A 24,323-nucleotide genomic window follows, 5' to 3' on the forward strand; every position below is an offset into this window, starting at 1 on the left:
TGTTAAACCTGAGTGACAAATACAGTTTATCAAGCTTCTTACGAAATGAAACACTCCATCTTTCTTTATAGCTAGTATATTTTTCAAATATTCAATAAAATACCGTTTAAAATAACTTTCAACGTGGTTCATATCAACTTTATAACTATGCAAATGGAATTTTAACTTGGTGTATTGGTTTAGAACTATGTTAAATATCATAAAGTGAACAAATATCTGAAGATATTTTAAGAATTATGTCCAAGAACATTATTAATGGATAAATGCATTTTAACATTTACGAACTTGTGATTTAAGTTACGTTAATCTAATCAAACTATTATAATAATCATTAATTTGTACGTAACCTTTTTAGTTCTATTTGTATATTTAACATTATCTTGGTCGGAAATTATTATTTAAAATACAAAATCCTGGTTTAAAACATATGTACAGAAATAGCAAGAGATAATTTTATATGAAAATAATAAACTGACAAAACAGACCGATCATCAATAACAAGATTTATATACGACATATTTTTTTATTACAAACATTGAAGACCGTATTATGTTTGTCCTTAGAAAGGAATTAGGATGAAACCGTGAATAAGTCGTTTTCAATTCTTCAGAAATATATACTAACAACAAAATCTGAGAAGTGTAGTGCTTTATTGTATTAATAAGATATATTTAGAAATAAGTTATTACAAATAGACACAAATTAATAGTTTAATTTTTATTCGTAGCATCTTCTTCGACATACAACTGTGGACATGAAAACTTCTGACCAGACATTTAGTTTCAAGAAGTTCAAGTCTGTTTCTGGAATTAAAATTATTTTGGGAATGACATCTGGATTCATGTATTCTCTGGCGATTTTGAATTTGAAGCTGGTGTCAGAAATTAGTTCAGCCCAGTTTCTGGTAACTCAAGCTCTTATCCAGTGGGGAATTTATAATGTTTTTATTATTTATTCGAAAGCCAATTACATCGGAGAAGAAGTAGAAAGAATTATTTTATTTTTTAGAGCTATATTTGGTGGAATAGTAAAAGCACTAATGATATACTGTTTTCATTGGCTCCCTCTTGCGGATGCTTCCACAATCTATTTATATTCTCCTGTGTTCATTAGTTTTCTTTGTTTACTTGGTTTTGATAGAACGTTGTGGGGCTTACAATGTATTCGTCTTAATGCTGACGATGACGTGCATTATTTTAGTTATCAAACCAAAGTTTATTGTACGAACGTTTCAAGATATTCATGACGTAGGAGGAAAGGAATTATTTTTGGATTTTCTCGTGTCTATTGAAAGCTTGTTGCTATACAATGACAGGCCTGGCATGGCCACGCGCGTAAGGCGTGCGACTCGTAAATTAGGGACGCCTAGCACAGATAGCCTTCGAGTAGCTTTGTGCTAATTTCCCAAACAAACAAACAAACAAAGCTTTACAATGGCCCGTAAACTTCAAAAATCACCACCTCAAGTTGTGGTTGCCATTATGTCTACATTTAGCTTTGTTGCCGGAATCTTTCTACTGTTCTTGTTCGAAGAAATTCAAATATCATCTTGTGGTAAAAACAGTGTTCTTGTTGTGAGTTCTGGAATTTGTATTACACTGAATGAACTCCTCACCACAATAGCCTTACAAGTGGAAAATGCTGGACCTGTGTCTGTTGCTCAAACTGTAAATATAATTACAGCCTTTTTGTTCGATATTTTCATATTAAATACCATCGCCACCTGGTGTAGCATTTTTGGCGCTGTTTTAATTTTTGTTGGTGTTCTTTTAACAACATTAAGGAAAGTGAATTAGTTCTTAATATTTTCACATAACAATTTACTTCGTGCTGTTATTAATATTATTTGGTTTCTATTATTTTTGCATAATAACTTTTCACTGTTTTATCATTACTATTTCAAAGCTTTTGATAACCGATGCTCGTAATGTAGTTAGCAATAAATAGTTTTAACATTGATGCTTGAAGTTAAGTCTATAACTTTCGATAGTTAATGATGGTGACATACATATCCACGTGATGAGTTTGTTGTTTCACTTTGATGAACGTGGTTATTAGAGATCTGTTTCTGACCTCAAAATAAACTTTCTATGTTTCAATGAGACATGCTTCGATTTTTCTTCACGAAACTTCCATGTGTTTATTTGTGCTTCATGTGTTTGTTTTTAGAAATTTACAGTAAATAAAAAGAAATTACAGAAGAAGGAAAAACTTTCGTACTGTTAATTTTTTTTACGTTAGAAATGGTTTAAACAAAAAGTAAACAACATTATATTTGAAACTTGTGTACGTTCATCTGCTTACAATTTTATAAAGTTTTATATAAACCATGAATTAAAAACAAAATCTTTATATTTCCAATTATTTGTTGCTGAGTCCGGAAAATATTTGCGGTAGTTTCGAATTTTCCTTAGCTTGAATGTCTCTCATTGTATAATTTTCCCAAACTTACGATAAGCCACTCTTTATTGCTGCTATATGTGTTAAATTGTTCCCCAGTGGAAAAGCGGTATGTCTGCTGACTTACAACGCTAAAATATGAGTTTCGATAACCGTGGTTGACAGAGCACAGGTAGCTCATTAGTTTGCTTGTGCTTAATTACAAACATTCAAAAATGTGTTAGATCGTAAATACTGAAATGTTTCAAAAGTGTAGTTTGTTTTTAAGATGTCCCTTTTTGCCAACTACTCATTGTTGTTTGATATTAATATAAATCTATTATAGTAACTAATAAATCATATTGTATTTGTCGTCCAAAATATATTTCTTTCGAGTTTTAAATCATAACATCATTTGTAACTGATCGTGTAAATAAGGTTATCGAAAGTACTCCAAACGTTTTCATCAACTTTCTCTGTGTACTTATGTTGTAACGTATATTCTGATTGAGAAGTATTTAAAATTAAAAAGAGAGTACTAATTTTAAAAGCAAAACTCTTCTGTTTCAATCGTTGTCATCACTTGAGGATAATTCCATTGTGCTGAACAAAATATTTTCTTAAAATTACCAAGTTTAATTCACTTACATTTAACCTTAACTCAGTTGTATTTATACCTCCGACCATACATTCAGCGAAAAATGAAGAGAACTAATAAAGTAAAATAATGACTTTTGAAGGTCCCTAAACAACCATATAGGTGTCGCTTTTCTTTATTCTTCCTGGCATATTTTAACTCATTCTGTTATCGTTTTGTTCTAATTTTAGGTGTAAATTTTACAGCTTACAAAACATACAAATTAATGGCTCAGAATATATTTTTTATGTGTTTTTTTAATTTCGCGCAAAGCTACACGAGAACAATCTGCGTTAACCGTTTCAAATTTTGCAGTGTAAGACTAGAAGGAAGGAACCTAGTTATCACCACCTACTGCTAATTCATGGGCGACTCTTTTACCAACAAATAGTGGGATTGACCGTCACACTATAACTCCCCCACGGCTGAAAGGGCGAGCATATATGGAACAACGGTGATTCGAACCCGCGACCCTCAGATTACGAGTTGAACGCCTTAACCCACCTGGCCATGTTGGCCCTATTTTTTTATAACGATTCTTATCTAAAACTAAAAAAAATCTGTTCTTAAAATCATTGAACCAATTATTGTTGACAACGAATTCAGTAGGATTTCTATAATACTCAATTTTCAACCTTTTTAGAACAAACATGATTTCAATAATAATGAGTTTTTAAATTATGTAAAATCGATTTGAACAAAATTAAGCTTTTGAAATTTGTAGATATGGTATCAATAACAGATAGTTTTGAATTTTTGAAACCATAATGTCAGTAACACTCGTATTTAAACTTTGCATACTTGATTTTACTAACAGTCAGATTTCAAACTGTGCACAGTAAGTATAGTATAAATAATAACCAGTTTTTAAACTTTGTAGACATGTTAGGCTTATTATAGTAAAATCAGACTTTAAATACGTATAGCAAGTTCAGTGCAACAAAGAATTACGTTGCTTTATGGTCACTTAACACACAAAAACTAGTGAAATAGTAAAATACAAAATTGGAAAAACAAAAGAGGATTCCAAGCATATACTTAAGGTTTAGTGTAGGTTCAATATGGTGTAATGTTCCAAGATAGAATTTCGATAGGCATTGTAATTTTAAATAGTGTTTCTTCACGCTGTAAATATTGTTCGTACTTTATCCTTGAAAAACAATTACACTTAAGCTGTGTATTAGTGTTTTCCTGGTGTATATTTTGTACTTGTGAAATATATAAATATATAAATATTTAAAACCCAGCCCTTATCATTCACATATGATCAAGATTTTTCTTAAATCATAAAATAAAGTTTATTGAGGACAAAATACATGTTAATTCATCTTGGTTGTCCCATCCTCTAAACAAAATTTCAAAATATGAGAAATATAAATCCATTTCTCATCATTGATGCATCTATTAAGATTTTTTTGAAACTCACTGATATTTATTCTCTCAACAACACACGAAACAATCCATTCCATTTAATCCTATTTAAAAAATAAAATTTTCGTAGCTGAGAACAGCTTCCCCTTTGCCTATAATTATATTTATGACTCATACGTACAAAATTCTCGATGTTAAGTATGACAGATGTTGATTCATCAGTATTATAGATTTCTTTTAGAATCTTAAACACATCAGTCAGATCTCCTCTAGTTTTTATTTTTATCAATTTTAAGATCATAATCTCTCCTCATATGACAACCCTTCCATCCGAGGTATCATTTTACTTACCATCCTCTGAATATGTTCCAGCATTTTAATGTCATTCCTATGGTAAGTAGCCTAAGACTAAAAACATTTAATCAAATTTGACCTAATCAGTGACCTCTACGGTCTAAATCCTATTTGTCTTATCACCACCAAAAGCACACTGCTTTAATGACTTCAGAACTAATCAACAATTACATCAAGGTCACTTCTTTTATGACAATGTTAAGATTATTCTCAAATTATACTTATAATTAAAATTATTATAGGCCCGGCATGTCTGGGTGGTTAAGACGATCGACTCGTAATCTGAGGGTTGCTGTTCGAATCCTTGGCACACTAAACGTTCTCGCTCTTTCAGCTGTGGGTGCGTTATAATCTCACGGGAAATCCTATTTATTGGTAAATAACTTGGGTGGTGATGACTCGTTGCCTTCTCTCTTGTCTTACACTGCAAAATTATGGATGGTTAGCGCAGATAGCTCTCTTATAGGTTTGCACAAAATTCAAAAAGAAGGAAACAAATTATTTTTACCTACATGCATAATGTTACTTTTATTATGCATGTATTACAAATTATTTTTACCTACATGCATAATGTTACTTTTATTATGATTACAATTAATATTCCATTTATTTGCTCATCTCAATAAATGATCTAAACTATTTTTCACACCATCAATATCCTCTTCAAAGATAGCAATACTCAAAACTTTGACATCATTAACAAATTCAGGTAATATTTTTATTTCATCAACATTCCTTCTCGTACCTCATTAAGGTAAATCGAAAACGGGAATGATTCGAAGACTTACATTCATCCAGTTTAACGAAACACCATTCTAATAACACTCTTTCACCCAGACACCCTTCTGACCAATTAGTTTACTTATCCTCCATATCTAACGAAATAAATTTTTTACAAGCCTTTTAAGTTTCACCTTGTCAAATGCTTTCTAAAATTCCAGAAACCAAATCTATATCCTTAACCTCATCCACCTGAAAAGCAACGTTTAAAAAGAATGTCTGAAAGATTGCAACACGAGATTTTCTTTCAGTGAAAATATGTATATTCTCCAATAACGTTCTAAAGTTCATAAAATGTTTTATTACAATCTTTCAGCCAGTCGTTTCCTGGTACATCTTTCTTTGTCCTATTTGACCAACGTTCCTGGTATTCAATAATATTATAAAAGTCTCGTGCTACCAGTCAATTCACAATTCTAATATTTGTGATGCTTTTCTTTAATTTTATTTCTCATATCCTGTGTAAGCCAACCTAGTGTGTTACTTGCAGCTGTACTTATCGTTCTATAAATAAAATATATAAACACGATTTAAAGAATGTAAGGTAAGTTGAGCTAAAGTTGGCAAGGTAAGTCCATCTGGTTGCTCTCCCTCAACACAGAAGTTCTAGAATAGAAATGGTTGTGCCTGAACTGTAGAGGTTTTAAAGACAACAAACTTCTATTAACATGCGATATGGCTTTTCGTTTTAACACGTTGTATTGCACTTAGAATAAAACATAGAAACAAGTCCAATAAACAAGATATTTTTTAAATGTTATTTTCGTTTCAAACACACGTATTTAATTAGCACAATCTCTCTAAACACGTAACGTATCATCATCAGCTGTTAACTTTCTTTGACGACTTAAAAATGACTGAGTTTAATATTTATATGGAAAAAGTTGATAGGCCACAGTAAATTATAGTTTATTTTAATTTTAATTATTGATAAATGAAAGTGTATATTTTGAGAAAAAAACATTTCTAACAGGATCATTGTATATCATAATCTAATGTGTTATACTAGTCAACAAATTCTGACATCAATAACTAATACAAAAGGTCGAAGTCATATTTTTATTTTATGGTACTTTTGGGAATCAGCCTGAAAATTAACAAAATTCTTTATTTGAATGTTTTTATGGTGCAGTGATCACCATAAAAATTATTTTATTTAGGTGCTAATTAACCTTAAATCACCTAGTGAGGTGAAGAGAAACTAAAGCTTGTAACCTAAATTTTCACCCACAACGAACTGGTGTCATTCCATACACGTAACACAGGGGTATTATTAATATTTATTTATTTCCAAAAATTATTTGTTAGTGTACATTAGTGTGTTTCGTGTAAACATTTTGTACCTATAATAAATAAATATATGTATATTCCTCACAATGAGAGATAATATTCTCTACTAAATAAGGTTTAAATTCATTCCATAAAATGAATTTAATTTTCAAACACCATAACAAAAATCGTATAATATGATTAAAAGTCAAATAACTTTCACTGTGTATCTGTTTTGTTACAGTGTAATTTTTGTGGAGCAATAACATTTAAAAATCTAAGTATAATAAGGTTTAAAGAATATAAGAGGACCCTGAAATGTTAGTTTAGTTTTATATGAAGCAAAAATTAAGATGAACATATTATAAAAGAGCACATGATTGACAAAAAACTTTGTGATACAGGAAAAATATCCGTCTGTTCAACTGCACCATCCTAAATACGGAAAGAGATTAAAGACACTAGTGTATAGCTCTAGTCATATTTACCATAATACAGATAAGTATCGTTAAATATAGCAAAGTAACTGAAAACTGTTGAACAAAAGAGAATTATTGGAAGGATGCTGGGGTGATATTTATAGGTATAATGAACACTTTAATACTGCATAATCATCACTACTTCTATTACATCAGTCCTTCAGTTATCATTAGTTCAAGTACTTCTGGTTTAGTTGAACATCCAGAGCAGGTGAGAAGAGTGTTGATAAATAAATATATACAACATGTAACAACTAAATAGAAAATTTAAATAATAGTCACTCTGGACTATCATGCGTTCATCATAGTTTGGGATTTTGAAACATCTCCAGCATAAACATTGTTATGTAGCCACATTTATTGAAATAAATAAATATTGTAAATATTTATTTGTTAGTTATACGTGTAGTGTCACCTATATGAAACTTCTGTCAGCTCTAGTTTTGAAATCACTGATGTAATCTGTCGAATGTTTATACATTTATTTTCTAAAAAAGCATCAGCCACCTAATTAAACTTGCTTAACGCACATATAGCATAGACACAGAATTTTAAATTTAACTCTATCTAACATATATTTAACATATCTAATATATGTGTGTTCATTTTTATACTGCAACAATGTATAAATTAGAGGGACGGCAATGTATCGTTCCAGCCTATGAAACACCTATTATTTTTCAGAAGATCTGGAACGGTATTTAACGTTCAATCAGTGTAGAGACGATTACAATTCGACATTAACTGTAGGTTCATTCTTGTACATAAAATCAATATTCGAATATCTGTTTCATAAGAGTTAAACACTAAAAAATTGTTTTCCATTTTCAGGTTTATCCTACTCTTCTGTCAAACAATGTCTCTTCAATAATATGGAACAACTAATATTATATTTTTTTCCCACGTAAATTCTGAAGAGTTATTTTATGTTGTTTACAGATGGAAATTCAACTAACGCCGATTGGCTGTTCCCAGATGATGCATGTAGGTTATATAATGTGATGTGTTACTTATATTAATGAATCACTTTGTATGCGTACATTATATCATATTGTTAGCTTCAACTTGAATGACATCATCAGAGATCCTCTCGACTAACGTTATCACCACTTCTTATCACACAACCTCTGCATTTTTCTTTTCAAAGAGCTCATATTGCCAATACCCGTTTTCGTGCACCTGTTTGTCTTTAACAATAAAATATTCGTTACCTCTAACTTAAGTTTTCTCTTTCACTGACAGCAGAAACTAAAAACATTTTTCATTTCTACTTTTACGTATTATAGTTTATCTTGAGCGAGTCTCTAATTTATTATTTTAGGTATTCTGATGACAAATATCCTGAAACTAAGTTAAATTTTATTTTAATGTTGAATTTAATTAAATTTGAAGATGTAGTAATTAATGAGGTCTGCCAACAATATTAATACACACAGTTTTCTTTCTTAACACATGTATATTTTAATATGTAAGTGATAACATAATTTAAAATAATTGTCTTCCCAAACAGTTGTTAGAGATAACGATTTGATAAACAAAAATTTTACAAACTAACAAAAACAAATGAGTTTTCAATGTGGTCTGGAAATTATTTTCGAGTTGATATCGGTACAGTTTACATAACAGGTAAATATGAACATCTTTTCTGTTTGCACGTCAGATTTTCACCGCTAAAAGTATCTAATATTAAAGTAGAAATACTAACGTTTCATGATAATTTGCTGAGTTTAAATAGTTTGTAACTGTTTGAAACATATAAATGTTTTTGGTCAGTATTTGTTGTTTTCCGATTAATAAACTTTATTCATAACTATAGCTCCCGACGCTTGTAGTATAGAAACCGTAGCAAATCAACAGTATACACGTTGCATTAGATACCACTTATAAGTTTGAGAGGAAATTTTCTAGAAATTTCAGCTAATTCATCAATATTGTTATTTACGTGCATATATACATTGTTGATTCTTACATTCGAGAATCTTCTACAAATTTAGCGAACAGGAGGGAATGTCACAATACACGTTTAACAATGAAGAAATAGAAGAGGCAATATTTGAAGGATTATTATTGTATTGAAAATAAGCTCAGAATCTTTCCTATCAATTTAAACGTGTCCAACTAATTACATTTAGTTATTTAATATTGGTGTTTTTTTATGTAAGAACTATACATAAAACTAAACTAATAACAGATTTTATCTAATTAAATATATTACATTTTCACATATCTCACAATTCCTTGATATAAACTATAACATAATTAGAACATTGAATGGAACTATTGAAATTTCATCGTTTGCATATCTATTTCCTTTACTTCTCTGTCAAACATAGAAAACTCTTCACTTTAGTGTTTTTTAATTGGTTTTCCGAATCAGTTTAAATGTCAGATTTAATATCAACATGTCTTTACCAACCGGTAGATGGACAATTTATATATGTTTTTCTGAGATATAAAATATACACATCGAAAACTCTATACACAACATAAATATTATTGTTTTCCAGTGATAGAATATAAACAATATTAGAGCGTGAAGAGAAACTATTACAATATTAAAATTTTTATCGAAGCTCCAGCCTGGAACTTCAAACTTCGTACCTGGATATGATAACAACTATACCGTATGTAAGTGTAAACTTAGAATCATATTTCATTTTTATAATTTTGTTTCTTTACTAGTTTATGTGTTTTAAATGAGCGTAAAGCTACATCATGATCTATTTGTATCCTAGGCCTACAACAGCCATGTTTTTAGTATCAAAAGCCTTTCGTATTTGCAAAGTTTCAAAACTGGATATTATTGAAGTTATGTTTATACTGCTAGTGCATAGTTTACAACCTGAGTGTTATTAAAACCATGTTTGATCTACAACAATTAAAACAATGTTATTGAAAACATGTCTGATCTATAAACAGTTTAAAAAATGAGTATTATTGAAACATACTTGTTTTGAATCGTTCGTGATATAAAACACGATGGAAAGATATTTTGACTGACAAACACAGTACGGTTTCTTAGTTAATACTTCAGAATAAAATAATATTGATAATAATAACATTGTTTGCTAGAACGAGCTAATTAAAATTACAGTTAATATTTACATAATGTGTGATCGATTATAACCTGAATTACGTCATTTAGTTTTATGAAGTAAGTTTACGCATACATTAGTTTGTTTGTCTGATAACGTCAATTATTCTTCGAATACAGCACAATATATCGATCTAACACATAACTGAAATAAGGCGTAACTTCAATATCTTCCACAAAAAGGATTCAGTAAAGAAAACTCAGGCAAAGAACATCTAAACTGCTGTAAAATTCTTGCAGTATATTTAATATCCATCGAAAATAATATACTTAGCTTCAAGCATTAGTGTTAAAACTATTTACTGTGAACGACATTACGAGCATCGGTTATCAAAAGCTTTGAAATAATAATAATAAAACAGTGAAAAAGTTATTATGCAAAAAATAATAGAAACCAAATAATATTAATAACAGCACGAAGTAAATTATTATGTTAAAATATTAAGAACTAATTCACTTTCTTTAATGTTGTTAGAAGAACACCAACAAAAATTAAAACAGCGCCAAAAATACTGTACCAGGTGGCGATGGTATTTAATATGAAAATATCGAATAAAAAGGCTGTAATTATATTTAGACTTTGAGCAACAGACACTGGTCCAGCATTTTCCACTTGTAAGGCTGTTGTGGTGAGGAGTTGATTGAGCATCATAAAGATGCCAGAACTCACAACAAGAACACTGTTTATGCCACAAGATGATATTTGAATTTCTTCGAAGAAAAACAATAGAAAAGTACCCACAACAAGGCTAAAAATAGACATCATGGCGGACACAACTTGAGGTGGTGATTTTTGAAGTTTACGGGCCATTGTATAGCAACAAGCTTTCAAAAGACACGCAGAAAATCCAACCGTAATTCCTTTCCACCGATTATCTACGTCATGAATATCTTGAAACGTTCCTACGATAAACGTTGGTTTGATAATCAAAATAATGCCCGTCATCGTCAGCATTAAGACGAATACATTGTAAGCCCTACAAGGTTCTCTCAAAACCAAGTAAGCAAGCAAACTAATGAACACTGGAGAAGAGGAATAGATTGTGGAAGCATCCGCAAGAGGGAGCCAATGAAAACAGTATATCATTAGGGCTTTTACTATTCCATCAAATAAAGCTCTAAAAAACAAAATAATTCTTTCTCCTTTTTCTCCGAAGTAATTGGCGTTCGAATAAATAATAAAAACATTATAAATTCCCCACTGGATAAGAGCTTGAGTTACGAGAAACTGGGCCGGACTAATTTCTGATACCAGCTTCAAATTCAGGATCGCCAGAGAATACATGAATCCTGATGTCATTCCCAAAATAATTCCAATTCCTGGAACAGTCTTGAACTTCTTAAAACTGAATGTCTGGTCAGAAGTTTTCATGTCCACAGTTGTATGTCGACAAAGATGCTGCGAATAAAAGTTAATGTAGTAATTTTTTTCTTGATTATCTCTAAAAACATCTTATTAATACTATAAAGCGTTAGATTTGTCAAATCTTATTTTAATAAATCTTTCTAAAACTTAAAAATGACTACGTTACAGATTGATCCAAATTCCTATTCTATAAACAAGTGTAATATGATCTTCAGTGTGATAATACACGCATATCATGTATTACATTTCTATACATATATGTGTTTTAAACAATTTTTTATCAATAGTTTCTAACCAAGATAAAGGTAACTATAAAGACAGAACTAAAAACGTAACGTACAATTTAACAAATTTAATAATTATAACAGTCTTTTAAGATGAACGTAATGGCATAAGTTAAACACAAGATATTTTAAAATTCATAAAAGATAAAACGATTTATTCATCAACGATTTTGTTGGCAGTTATTACAAAACACGTTTACAGAGGTTTGTCTACTTTAGGATATTTATCTTAGTTCTAAACCCATATAACAAGTTAACAATGAAACATGATCTACATAATTATAAAGTGTGATAACATTAGTTTTAAGATCTACAGTAAGATTATTATGAATGGTATTGTAGCTAATGTTGTAAAAACAAACCAAATTTAAAGAAAAATGGAGTGTGTCATTACGTTAGTAGCTTGAACATTTTTCTTTGTTCCTATGTTTTTACAGGGTTTCTCCTTTAAATTAAATATTACTGGTTTAAGAGATGAGGTATAAATTTCTAATTGAATTAAATTATGAAGATAATATTTCAAATATTATAAGAGAAATTTATTTATTTTGGAAATTTTCATTCAATATAAAAACTAATTTTATGAAACATTTATAAAGGTTTTTAAAACCACAATAGTTCCTTAGACACCACATGATCTACTAAGCTAAATAAGTTTCATCCATAACGTGAAACGAGAACAAAAACTGTCCAAATTTTAACACAGCATTACAACCACCACTATACTGGTACACATATACAGATGACACGGTTGCGGGATTTAGATCTACAGAACACACACATAATTTTTTCAATCACATTAACTCTATACATCCCAACATTAACTTCAGATGTGAACAAAAAGAAAGCAATCAAAGAAAATTTCTTAACATCAAAATTACAAGAACCGACACACAATTTATAACATAAATCTACCGAACAATATCACTCATATTGGACTATACATTCCTTGGGATCCAGCACATGAAATAAAACAAAAACACAACTTACTAAGAAACCAAATAAACACAGCCATAAAACTATGCTCACCAGATAAAATTAACGATGAATTAGACAAAATAAAACAATACTTCATCAACATCAATAAGTTTCCTCCACAAACCGTAGAAAACATCATACGAACACACCTAGACAGAAAGCAAAATTAACCTACAAATATAAATATATCTCACGAATTAAAAAAATCACGAAACCATATACTGCTGTATATCATATATTCCCGACATGACCAGAAATATATCCAACATTTGGCAAAAACTAGTAACAAAATATGACGTTCCAGTTAATACCAAATTTATTCAAAAACCAGGCACAAAACTGAGGTATATACTATGTAAAAACTACACTGACAAACACCACACCAACATTATTTATAAAATACAAAGTGATAACTGCTACGACTTCTATATTGGAGAGACAAGTGGAAAAATGGAAACCAGATTCAAAGAACATAAAAAGTCACCTTCACACGTTTTCGAACACTGCAAGTCAAATAATTTTTTTTTTGGTTTGTTTGGAAATTTCGCACAAAGCTACTCGAGGGCTATCTGTGCTAGCCGTCCCTAATTTAGCAGTGTAAGACTAGAGGGAAGGCAGCTAGTCATCACCACCCACCGCCAACTCTTGGGCTACTCTTTACCAACGAATAGTGGGATTGACCGTCACATTATACACCCCCCACGGCTGGGAGGGCGAGCATGTTTAGCGCGACGCGGGCGCGAACCCGCGACCCTCGGATTACGAGTCGCACGCCTTACGCGCTAGGCCATGCCGGGCCAAGCAAGTCAAATAAACGCAATATAACCATAGAAAACACTCAAATACAAAATAAAGAAACAAACATAAACAAATGCAAAATTAAAGAACCCTTACTTATGCAACAACTTAAACCCAAAATAAACCGATACAAAAAAACACCTTTATACCTATATTAAAAATAATATAATAAACAATATAAAATTACATATTCAAATATCTAACACCGCCCTCCACATTCCGACACATAGTCACACAATCCCTTTCAAACTTGTGGTCAACTTCCGGTCAGTTACCTCTTTCTTTCTTTGTGAACCTGACGATGACCGAAAAAAAGTTGTTCGCTCCCCTACGTAAAATATTTTCTCAACCCAAACGAGCCATTTTTACATATATATTTTTCTCTACAATTGGGTTTTCTCGACAGTACTGAAAAAAAAAATTCTCGATTGATAACTGTAGATCACAAAAGATAGTAATGAAAGAAAACAACTGACCAACTTCCTAACCGTCTGTGTCTTTAAAGGAATTCCAATATGAGGGGTCACGTAGTCGTTTGTTGAACAGTTTTTTTTTTTTATTTCTCCCGGAACACAATGTTAAAATGAAGAGGACGCGTGAATAGGTAGAAACTAGTTACTTAGATATAAAACTGTTGACACTTCGTTCCGTTCAGTATTGTTTTATTCATTTATGACAGATAGGCTGCAGTGAAATCGTTTTAATTTTCCTGTCTTTCTTAACTAAGAAATGAAAAATATAAATTCATATAGCACCAGGAGAGTTAAACGTATGAATAAAATTAAAGATATGTCAACTAACCTGGTTCAGAGCTGTGTGTCGCACACTTCGGATGCTTTAAACATAAGTCGAATGTAAATGTTAAACTGAGTTCCACCAAATTCATACTGTTCAGATGAAGGTTATCATTGTACGTGTATAACTTTGAAACAGCAGTTGAAAACTGCGCAATTCACTGCCATGTCTTAGAGCTGAACGGGACTGTTAATCTAAATAAATGATAACTGTACCTGAACTATCAGAAACAGTTGTGCTGTAGGTCGGAAAATGCCAGCAAGAAATTCATCTGTGTGGTGTTTACATTAGTGAGTTACAATTTAATAAAAAAATGAAATGTATTCATTATTTTGGCTTCTCATAAAATGAGAGTTTAGTACCTAAATTGAGTAAAATAAAAAATTGGGGGAATAAGTTTTTCTAATTCACCAATAGAACACAGCGTGCTATAAAATACGCAGCAAATAATGATCCTATTGTATTTTGTCTTTATGGCAACCTTCAGATGTGGATTCCTGTACATGGTGAGGGGACTTCCCATAGAAAGTTCTGCTTCCTTTAGTTTACCTCCTCTGGGTTTGCGTGGCGACCCCTGAAGAGGGAGGACAGGATCCTGGTGATTGAGGGGTCCAACCCTAAGACACCACTTTTCTCTTGAATTCCTGTAGATGGGCAGCCATGAGGTGCTTCCCCCACGGTCACTCCTCTGGTCCATTTGGAGCTAAGGTCAACCAAGTACCAGCGTTGGATGTTCTCCACAGCAAATGGTTTATATTTCTTCCTCTCTAAAACCGTTGCTGCCAACGGGGTATTCACTTAGATCCTGAACTCTGTATCTGTGAAGTTGTGTTACACGTGGTCCATGAGACAAAGTTCTTAGGGCTTATCTTTGAGTGTAAACATAATTTTATACCAGAATGAGCTCTACAGCTTCTGTGTTCACTGCTGAACTGTACGCTATTTGTCTTGCCCTGGAGCACCTAGAAGCTAAGCAGTACTCAAACTGTACTATTTATACTGACTGGCTTAGTTCTCTACTTTCCTGGAGTCGCTTCACTTTAGTTCATACCTTGTTCTCGCCGATATTTAAAACCGACTGGCCTATTTCTCTTTACTTTTACTTCTAACCAGTTCTTCTGAATACCAGGCCACTTGAGTGTTGGCGGAAAATAGCTCGTCAACACCGCAGCTAAATTTGTCTGCTCTGTCGCTATCAATGCCGTTCTTGTTCCATACATGAACTATGGTTCTGTGTTGAAGCCTCGGCACTGTATCAGTTGGAAGTGGAAAACGTGAAAACAATTTTTTCCAGATAGAACCCTGTATTGGACTTTGACCGTCTTGTTTCCGTAACGATCAGAAAGTGGAAGTTGTCTTAACTAGACAACGCATTGGTCACAGTTTTTAACTCATAGTTCTTTATCTGGGACTGATGCACCAATGTGTATTCTATGCAAACATTCAGGTAACAATAAGCCACATTTTACTGTCGTGTCGTCGTTATGACTCTCAACAACGGCACCATTTTAGACATGTTTCGCCCTGAGGTTTATCCCTGACGCTGGATAATGCAATGTGTAATTAGATAGTTTTGATTTTGCATCAATATCTACATATATACTTTAGGAAGAGACCATAAAATTGGCGCCATTTTGATTTTTAATAATAATGCCATCTTAAAACAACTTTCCCTGAAATTAATGAACATTGGAGTTAAAGAGTCCCACTTTCTTCATGATGACAATTTACATCATAAGATCTGTGATGTCTACATGGGTTCTAGCTTATGGACATTCTTGACAATTTCATGTTGTGTTTCTAAAAATACAGTAAATAGAAAACTATTTTCAGCCTCTTTACTGGTGATAACACGTTTGTTATCTTTGAGAACTCTCATGAAGCTTCGTAATTTCTTTAACATTTTAACAACAAACCTATCAGTATAGAGTTTACAGTAGAACATCATAAAGTTTATTTTATAGACACTTTAATAAGTGATAATAATGTTTACAACTTAACGAACGTGAAGAATTTACATAAAACCATAGAGAATATCATACTACATTTTGAATGTAAATAAAATCACAGAGAATATCATACTACATCTTCAATGTAAATAAAACCATAGAGAATATCATACTACATCTTCAATGTAAATAGAACCATAGAGAATATCATACTACATCTTAAATGTAAATAAAACCATAGAGAATGTCATACTACATCTTCAATGTAAATAAAATCATAAACAATATCATACTACATCTTAAATGTAAATAGAACCATGAAGAATATCATACTACATCTTCAATGTAAATAAAACCATGAAGAATATCGTACTACATCTTCAATGTAAATAAAACCATGAAGAATATCATACTACATCTTTAATGTAAATAAAACCACAGAGAATATCATACTACATCTTCAATGTAAATAGAACCATAGAGAATATTATACTACATCTTCAATGAATTTGTCTAAAGTCTAACTGTATTTCCTCAGTCTGCTTCTATATTTCGTGTTAGGAATTGCTAAAAATTTATTTGATAAGACAATCACTAACGTTTTATGATTGTTAGAAATATGTTAGAACTTGCTATATAATGTTACATTTAGTACTTTTAAAAATTAACTATATAAATTGGTTGTATTTCATTGTTCTATTCATTCATTGTGGCAATTGTTTCAGATTGGGCTCGATATTTCTTTCCTGGAACCTATTGCCACATATGCTGTTAGTATCTCTAAATTAAATATTTTTCAAGTGGACTGTTATACTCTCTAAATTGGCGTAATGCAAGTGAGAGTCACATAAGTCAAACTCCAGGCAGATTCCCGTTTTCAACTGACTTACTAAAAACTCCAAAGGGAGGTTTTATAACTGATATCTGGGCTTATTTGAAACAGAGAAAAACCTTGTGTAATTATAGTTTTAATACCTTAATATTTTTATAAATCAACAATGGATTAATTTGTACAATAGTAATATCATACGTGACATGCTAAAAATGAAAATCAAATCTAATATTAAATTTTCATTTATTCGAACATGTAGCTAAATATCAGATCTAATCAAGCATTGAACACTATTTCATAAACGATCTACACTTCAACACTTACAACCGTATCTGTATTATTACTTAACGATGAATATAAAATGTCATGTCTCTCGTTGACATTTGGTTGTTAAATGTGTGTAGGAATCAGTTCAAGAAATCTATGAATAAATATTGATTGAGAATATGATTTGTCATGATCTCCTCAATATTCCTAAATTTAAAGACCGCAATCAATGGTGTATAAGTAATATTACTGATAAAAATTATTATAATATTTCTTATTAATTACTATATTAATATTAATTATTAATCTATTAGAGATTTTTACCTATGTAGTAGAAAATTACATTTTTTTTTCTACCTAACTATTTCAAGGGATAATTTTTCACAAGATTTAATGCAACGTCTGGTTCAGATTTCATTAATATAATTATTTTGACTTTCCTTTATTGTTCGTTAAAGGTAATAGTTAATTGGAATAAAGTTAGAGAAAAAAGATTTTCACTACAGTTTATCTTTTGTAAATTAAAAACCACACTAAAAGTAACGAATTGTCAAAAACTTTATATCGGAGAAACTTGTTTCGACACAGTCGTGCGTCATTTTCAGTCAGGAAGAAAACAACAACAGAAACACAACCAAAAATATTGGTCATTATACTAGTTTATCTAATATCAGACTTCAGACAGTTTGTTCTGTTTACTGTGGTTCTATTTTTCGATATTTGTGACAACGATAATATGTTATTATTAATAGTATTATATTTTGTGATGTATCAATTCAGAATTTTATTAACATAATTTTGATAGGGTATTATTGTGGTAAAGGTTTAGAGTAGAATAAGATAGAAAAGTTTCAGTTTAAATGACAAAAAGTAATTATTAGCTAAATTTACATATTTTATTGTTACTTTATTTCAAATTATAGACAATGATAATAACCCTGTATATGTATTGGCGAATTGTTTACGGATAACATTTCTCGGGCCCGTGTATGGCCAGGTGGTTAAGGTACTCCACTCGTAATCCGAGGGTTGCGGGTTCGAATCCTCGTCGCACCAAACATGCTTGCCCTTTCAGCCGTGGGGTGTTATTATGTTACGGTCAATTCTACTATTTGTTGGTAAAAGAGTAGCCCAAGAGTTGGCGGTGGGTGGTGATGACTAGTTTCTCTCCCTATAGTCTTACACTGCTAAATTAGGGACGGCTAGCGCAGATAGCCCTCGAGTAGCTTTGTGCTAAATCAAAACAAAACAAAACAGTTCTTGTTTTTCATTGTCCGTTGTTTAATTTCAAAACATATAAAATTATTACTTTTCTCTGTACTCCACTTGACAAGCTTCCACATTAAATAACCATCATAACATTTTGTAACTTATTTAGATATCACAGGACTTTCATATGATCAAGTTCGTTAATATTGGGACTTCAAAAACAGAATAGAGAGCTTTGGTTCCTGTTTCTCTGTATTATAATAATCTATTAAACCTTGTAGATCACGTGGTGTAGAAGAAATTAATGTACTTTTAGAAACCTTTAAAAATATTTTACGAAATTATCTTTTTATCCAGAATGACATTTTTCAAGGTAAGTCAATCATCTTTTAAAATATGTGAAATATTAAGCAGCGTAACTTAACTTAAAGGATAAATCCTGTGAAAACTGAGTGACAAATACAGTTGATCAAGCTACATGCGCAGATAGCTTTTGGGTAGCTTTGCGCGAAATTCAAAACAAATCAAGTTACTTATATAATGAAACACTCCATCTTTCTTTATAGTTAGTTGATTTTTTAATATATTATTATTACAAACATTGAAGACCGTATTATGTTTGTCCTTAGAAAGGAATTAGGATGAAACCGTGAATAAGTCGTTTCAATTCTTCAGAAATATATACTAACAACAAAATCTGAGAAGTGTAGTGCTTTATTGTATTAATATGATATATTAAGAAATAAGTTATTACAAATAGACACAAATTAATAGTTTAATTTTTATTCGTAGCATCTTCTTCGACATACAACTGTGGACATGAAAACTTCTGACCAGACATTTAGTTTCAAGAAGTTCAAGACTGTTCCTGGAATTAAAATTATTTTGGGAATGACATCAGGATTCATGTATTCTCTGGCGATCCTGAATTTGAAGCTGGTGTCAGAAATTAGTTCGGCCCAGTTTCTGGTAACTCAAGCTCTTATCCAGTGGAGAATTTATAATGTTTTTATTATTTATTCGAAAGCCAATTAGATCGGAGAAGAAGTAGAAATAATTATTTTATTTTTTAGAGCTATATTTGGTGGAATAGTAAAAGCACAAATTATATTCTGTTTTCATTGGCTCCCTCTTGCGGATGCTTCCACAATCTATTTATATTCTCCTGTGTTCATTAGTTTTTTTTGCTTACTTGGTTTAGAGAGAACGTTGTGGGGCTTACAATGTATTCGTCTTAATGCTGACGATGACGTGCATTATTTTAGTTATCAAATCAAAGTTTATTGTACGAACGTTTCAAGACATTCATGACGTAGGGAATCGGTGGAAAGGAATTATTTTTGGATTTTCTCGTGTCTATTGAAAGCTTGTTGCTATACAATGACAAGCCTGGCATGGCCACGCGCGTAAGGCGTGCGACTCGTAAATTAGGGACGACTAGCACAGATAGCCCTCGAGTAGCTTTGTGCAAATTTCCCAAACAAGCAAACAAACAAATAAAGCTTTACAATGGCCCGTAAACTTCAAAAATCACCACCTCAAGTTGTGGTTGCCATTATGTCTACATTTAGCTTTTTGCGGAACTTTTCTGTTGTTCTTGTTCGAAAAATATTCAAATATCATCTTGTGGTAAAAACAGTGTTCTTGTTGTGAGTTCTGGAATTTGTATTACACTGTATGAACTCCTCACCACAATAGCCTTACAAGTGGAAAATGCTGGACCTGTGTCTGTTGCTCAAACTGTAAATATAATTACAGCCTTTTTGTTCGATATTTTCATATTAAATACCATCGCCACCTGGTGTAGCATTTTTGGCGCTGTTTTAATTTTTGTTGATGTTCTTTTAACAACATTAAGGAAAGTGAATTAGTTCTTAATATTTTCACATAACAATTTACTTCGTGCTGTTATTAATATTATTTGGTTTCTATTATTTTTTGCCTAATAACTTTTTCACTGTTTTATCATTACTATTTCAAAGCTTTTGATAACCGATGCTCGTAATGTAGTTAACAATAAATAGTTTTAACATTGATGCTTGAAATTAAGTCTATAACTTTCGATAGTTAATTATGGTGACATACATATCCACGTGATGAGTTTGTTGTTTCACTTTGATGAACGTGATTATTAAAGATCTGTTTCTGACCTCAAAATAAACTTTCTATGTTTCAATGAGACATGCTTCGATTTTTCTTCACGAAACTTCCATGTGTTTATTTGTGCTTCATGTGTTTGTTTTTAGAAATTTACAGTAAATAAAAAGAAATTATAGAAGAAGGAAAGACTTTCGTACTGTTAATTTTTTTTACGTTAGATATGGTTTAAACAAAAAGTAAACAACATTATATTTGAAACTTGTGTACGTTCATCTGCTTACAATTTTATAAAGTTTTATATAAACCATGAATTAAAAACAAAATCTTTATATTTCCAATTATTTGTTGCTGAGTCCGGAAAATATTTGCGGAATTTTTTAATTTTCCTTCGCTTGAATGTCTCTCATTGTATAATTTTCCCGAACTTACGATAAGCCATTCTTTATTGCTGCTATATGTGTTTAATTGTTCCCCAGTGGAAAAGCGGTATGTCTGCTGACTTACAACGCTAAAATATGAGTTTCGATAACCGTGGTTGACAGAGCGCAGGTAGCTCATTAGTTTGCTTGTGCTTAATTACAAACATTCAAAAATGTGATAGATCGTAAATACTGAAATGTTTCAAAAGTGTAGTTTGTTTTTAAGATGTCTCTTTTTGCCAACTACTCATTGTTGTTTGATATTAATATAAATCTATTATAGTAACTAATAAATCATATTGTATTTGTCGTCCAAAATATATTTCTTTCGAGTTTTAAATCATAACATCATTTGTAACTGATCGTGTAAATAAGGTTATCGAAAGTACTCCAAACTTTTTCATCAACTTTCTCTGTGTACTTATGTTGTAACGTATATTCTGATTGAGAAGTATTTAAAATTAAAAAGAGAGTACTAATTTTAAAAGCAAAACTCTTCTGTTTCAATCGTTGTCATCACTTGAGGATAATTCCATTGTGCTGAACAAAATATTTTCTTAAAATCACCAAGTTTAATTCACTTACGTTTAATTTTAATTCAGTTGTACTTTAAACCTCCGACCATACATTGAGCGAAGAATGAAGAGAGCTAATAAAGTAAAATAATGACTTTCAAAGGTCTCTAAACAACCATATAGGTGTCGCTTTTCTTTATTCTTCCTGGGATATTTTAACTCATTCTGTTATCGTTTTGTTCTAATTTTAGGTGTAAATTTTACAGCTTACAAAACATACAAATTAATGGCTCAGAATATATTTTTTATGTGTTTTTTTAATTTCGCGCAAAGCTACACGAGAACAATCTTCGTTAACCGTTTCAAATTTTGCAATGTAAGACTAGAAGGAAGGAAGCTAGTTGTCACCACCTACTGCTAATTCATGGGCGACTCTTTTACCAACAAATAGTGGGATTGACCGTCATACTATAACTCCCTTACTGCTGAAAGGGCGAGCATATTTGGTACAACGGGGATTCGAACCCGCGACCCTCAGATTACGAGTTGAACGCCTTAACCCACCTGGCCATGTTGCCTCTATTTTTTTATAACGATTCTTATCTAAAACTAAAAAAAATCTGTTCTTAAAATCATTGAACCAATTATTGTTGACAACGAATTCAGTAGGATTTCTATAATACTCAATTTTCAACCGTTTTAGAACAAACATGATTTCAATAATAATGAGTTTTAAATTATGTAAAATCGATTTGAACAAAATTAAGCTTTTAAACTTTGTAGATATGGTATCAATAACAGATAGTTTTCAATTTTTGAAACCATAATGTCAGTAACATTTGTATTTAAACTTTGCATACTTGATTTTACTAACACTCAGGTTTCAAACTGTGCACAGTGAGTACAGTATAAATAATAACCAGTTTTTAAACTTTGTAGACATGTTAGGCTTATTATAGTAAAATCAGACTTTAAATACGTATAGCAAGTTCAGTGCAACAAAGAATTACGTTGCTTTATGGTCACTTAACACACAAAACTAGTGAAATAGTAAAATACAAAATTGCAAAAACAAAAGAGGATTCCAAGCATATACTTAAGGTTTAGTGTACGTTCAATATGGTGTAATGTTCCAAAATAGAATTTCGATAGGCATTGTAATTTTAAATAGTGTTTCTTCACGCTGTAAATATTGTTGGTATTTTATCCTTGAAAAACAATTACACTTAAGCTGTGCAATAGTGTTTTTCTGGTGTATATTTTGTACTTGTGAAATATATAAATATATAAATATTTAAAACCCAGCCCTTATCATTCACATATGATCAAGATTTTTCTTAAATCATAAAATAAAGTTTATTGAGGACAAAATACATTTTAATTCATGTTTGTTGTCCCATCCTCTAAACATAATTTCAAAATATGAGAAATGTAAATCCATTTCTCATCATTGATTCATCTATTAAGATTTTTTTGAAACTCACTGATAAAACAATCCATTCCATTTAATCATATTTAAAAAATAAAATTTTCGTAGCTGAGAACAGTTTCCCATTTGCCTATAATTATATTTATGTCTCCAATATAAATAATTCTCGATGTTAAGTATGACAGATGTTGATGAATCAATATTATTGATTTCTTTTAAAATTTTAAACACATCAGTCAGATCTCCTCTGGTTTTTCTTTTTATCAATTTATGATCATAATCTCTCCTCATATGACAATCCTTCCATCTGAGGTATCTATTACTTACCATCCTCTGAATATGTTCCAGCATTTTAATGTCCTTCATATGGTAAGTAGCCTAAGACTAAAAATATTTAATCAAATTTGACCTAATCAGTGACCTCTAAGGTCTAAATCCTATTTGTCTTATCACCACCAAAAGCACACTGCTTAAATGACTTCAGAACTAATCAACAATTACATCAAGGTCACTTCTTTTATGACAATGTTAAGATTATTCTCAAATTATACTTACAATTAAAATTATTATAGGCTTGGCATGGCTGTGTGGTTAAGACGATCGACTCGTAATCTGAAGGTTGCTGTTCGAATCCTTGGCACACCAAACGTTCTCGCCCTTTCAGCTGTGGGTGCGTTATAATCTCACGGAAATCCTATTTATTGGTAAATAACTTGGGTGGTGATGACTCGCTGCCTTCTCTCTTGTTTTACATTGCAAAGTTATGAATGGTGAGCGCAGATAGCTCTCTTATAGGTTTGCACAAAATCCAAAAAGAAGGAAACAAATTATTTTTACCTACATGCATAATGTTACTTTTATTATGATTACAGTTAATATTCCATTTATTTGCTCATCTCAATAAATGATCTAAACTATTTTTCACACCATCAATATCCTCTCCAAATATAGCAATACTCAAAACTTTGACATCATTAACAAATTCAGGTAATATTTTTATTTCATCAACATTCCTTCTC

The 24,323-nt window shown here is 31.2% G+C and overlaps 1 protein-coding gene across 2 annotated transcripts; it reads right to left on the reverse strand.

Annotated features, from left to right (window-relative positions):
* Positions 1-4,931: 4,931 nt before the first annotated feature.
* Positions 4,932-15,168, reverse strand: LOC143226589 (solute carrier family 35 member G1-like). Of its 2 annotated transcripts, XM_076457764.1 has the most exons (3): positions 14,591-15,168; positions 10,882-11,762; positions 4,932-5,165 (listed from the first exon to the last, which is right to left on the reverse strand). In XM_076457764.1, exons 2-3 carry the CDS (start codon positions 11,733-11,735, stop codon positions 5,111-5,113), a joined length of 909 nt encoding a protein of 302 aa, XP_076313879.1. In that variant the 5' UTR covers positions 11,736-11,762; positions 14,591-15,168; the 3' UTR covers positions 4,932-5,110. The 2 variants fall into 2 exon arrangements, with proteins under 2 accessions (XP_076313879.1, XP_076313877.1); XM_076457762.1 differs by lacking the exon at positions 4,932-5,165 and having other exon boundaries at positions 8,843-11,762; positions 14,591-15,166.
* Positions 15,169-24,323: the final 9,155 nt, after the last annotated feature.

The sequence above is a fragment of the Tachypleus tridentatus genome, chromosome 9 (genome assembly GCF_004210375.1).
Source record: "Tachypleus tridentatus isolate NWPU-2018 chromosome 9, ASM421037v1, whole genome shotgun sequence".
Taxonomy (NCBI): domain Eukaryota; kingdom Metazoa; phylum Arthropoda; class Merostomata; order Xiphosura; family Limulidae; genus Tachypleus; species Tachypleus tridentatus.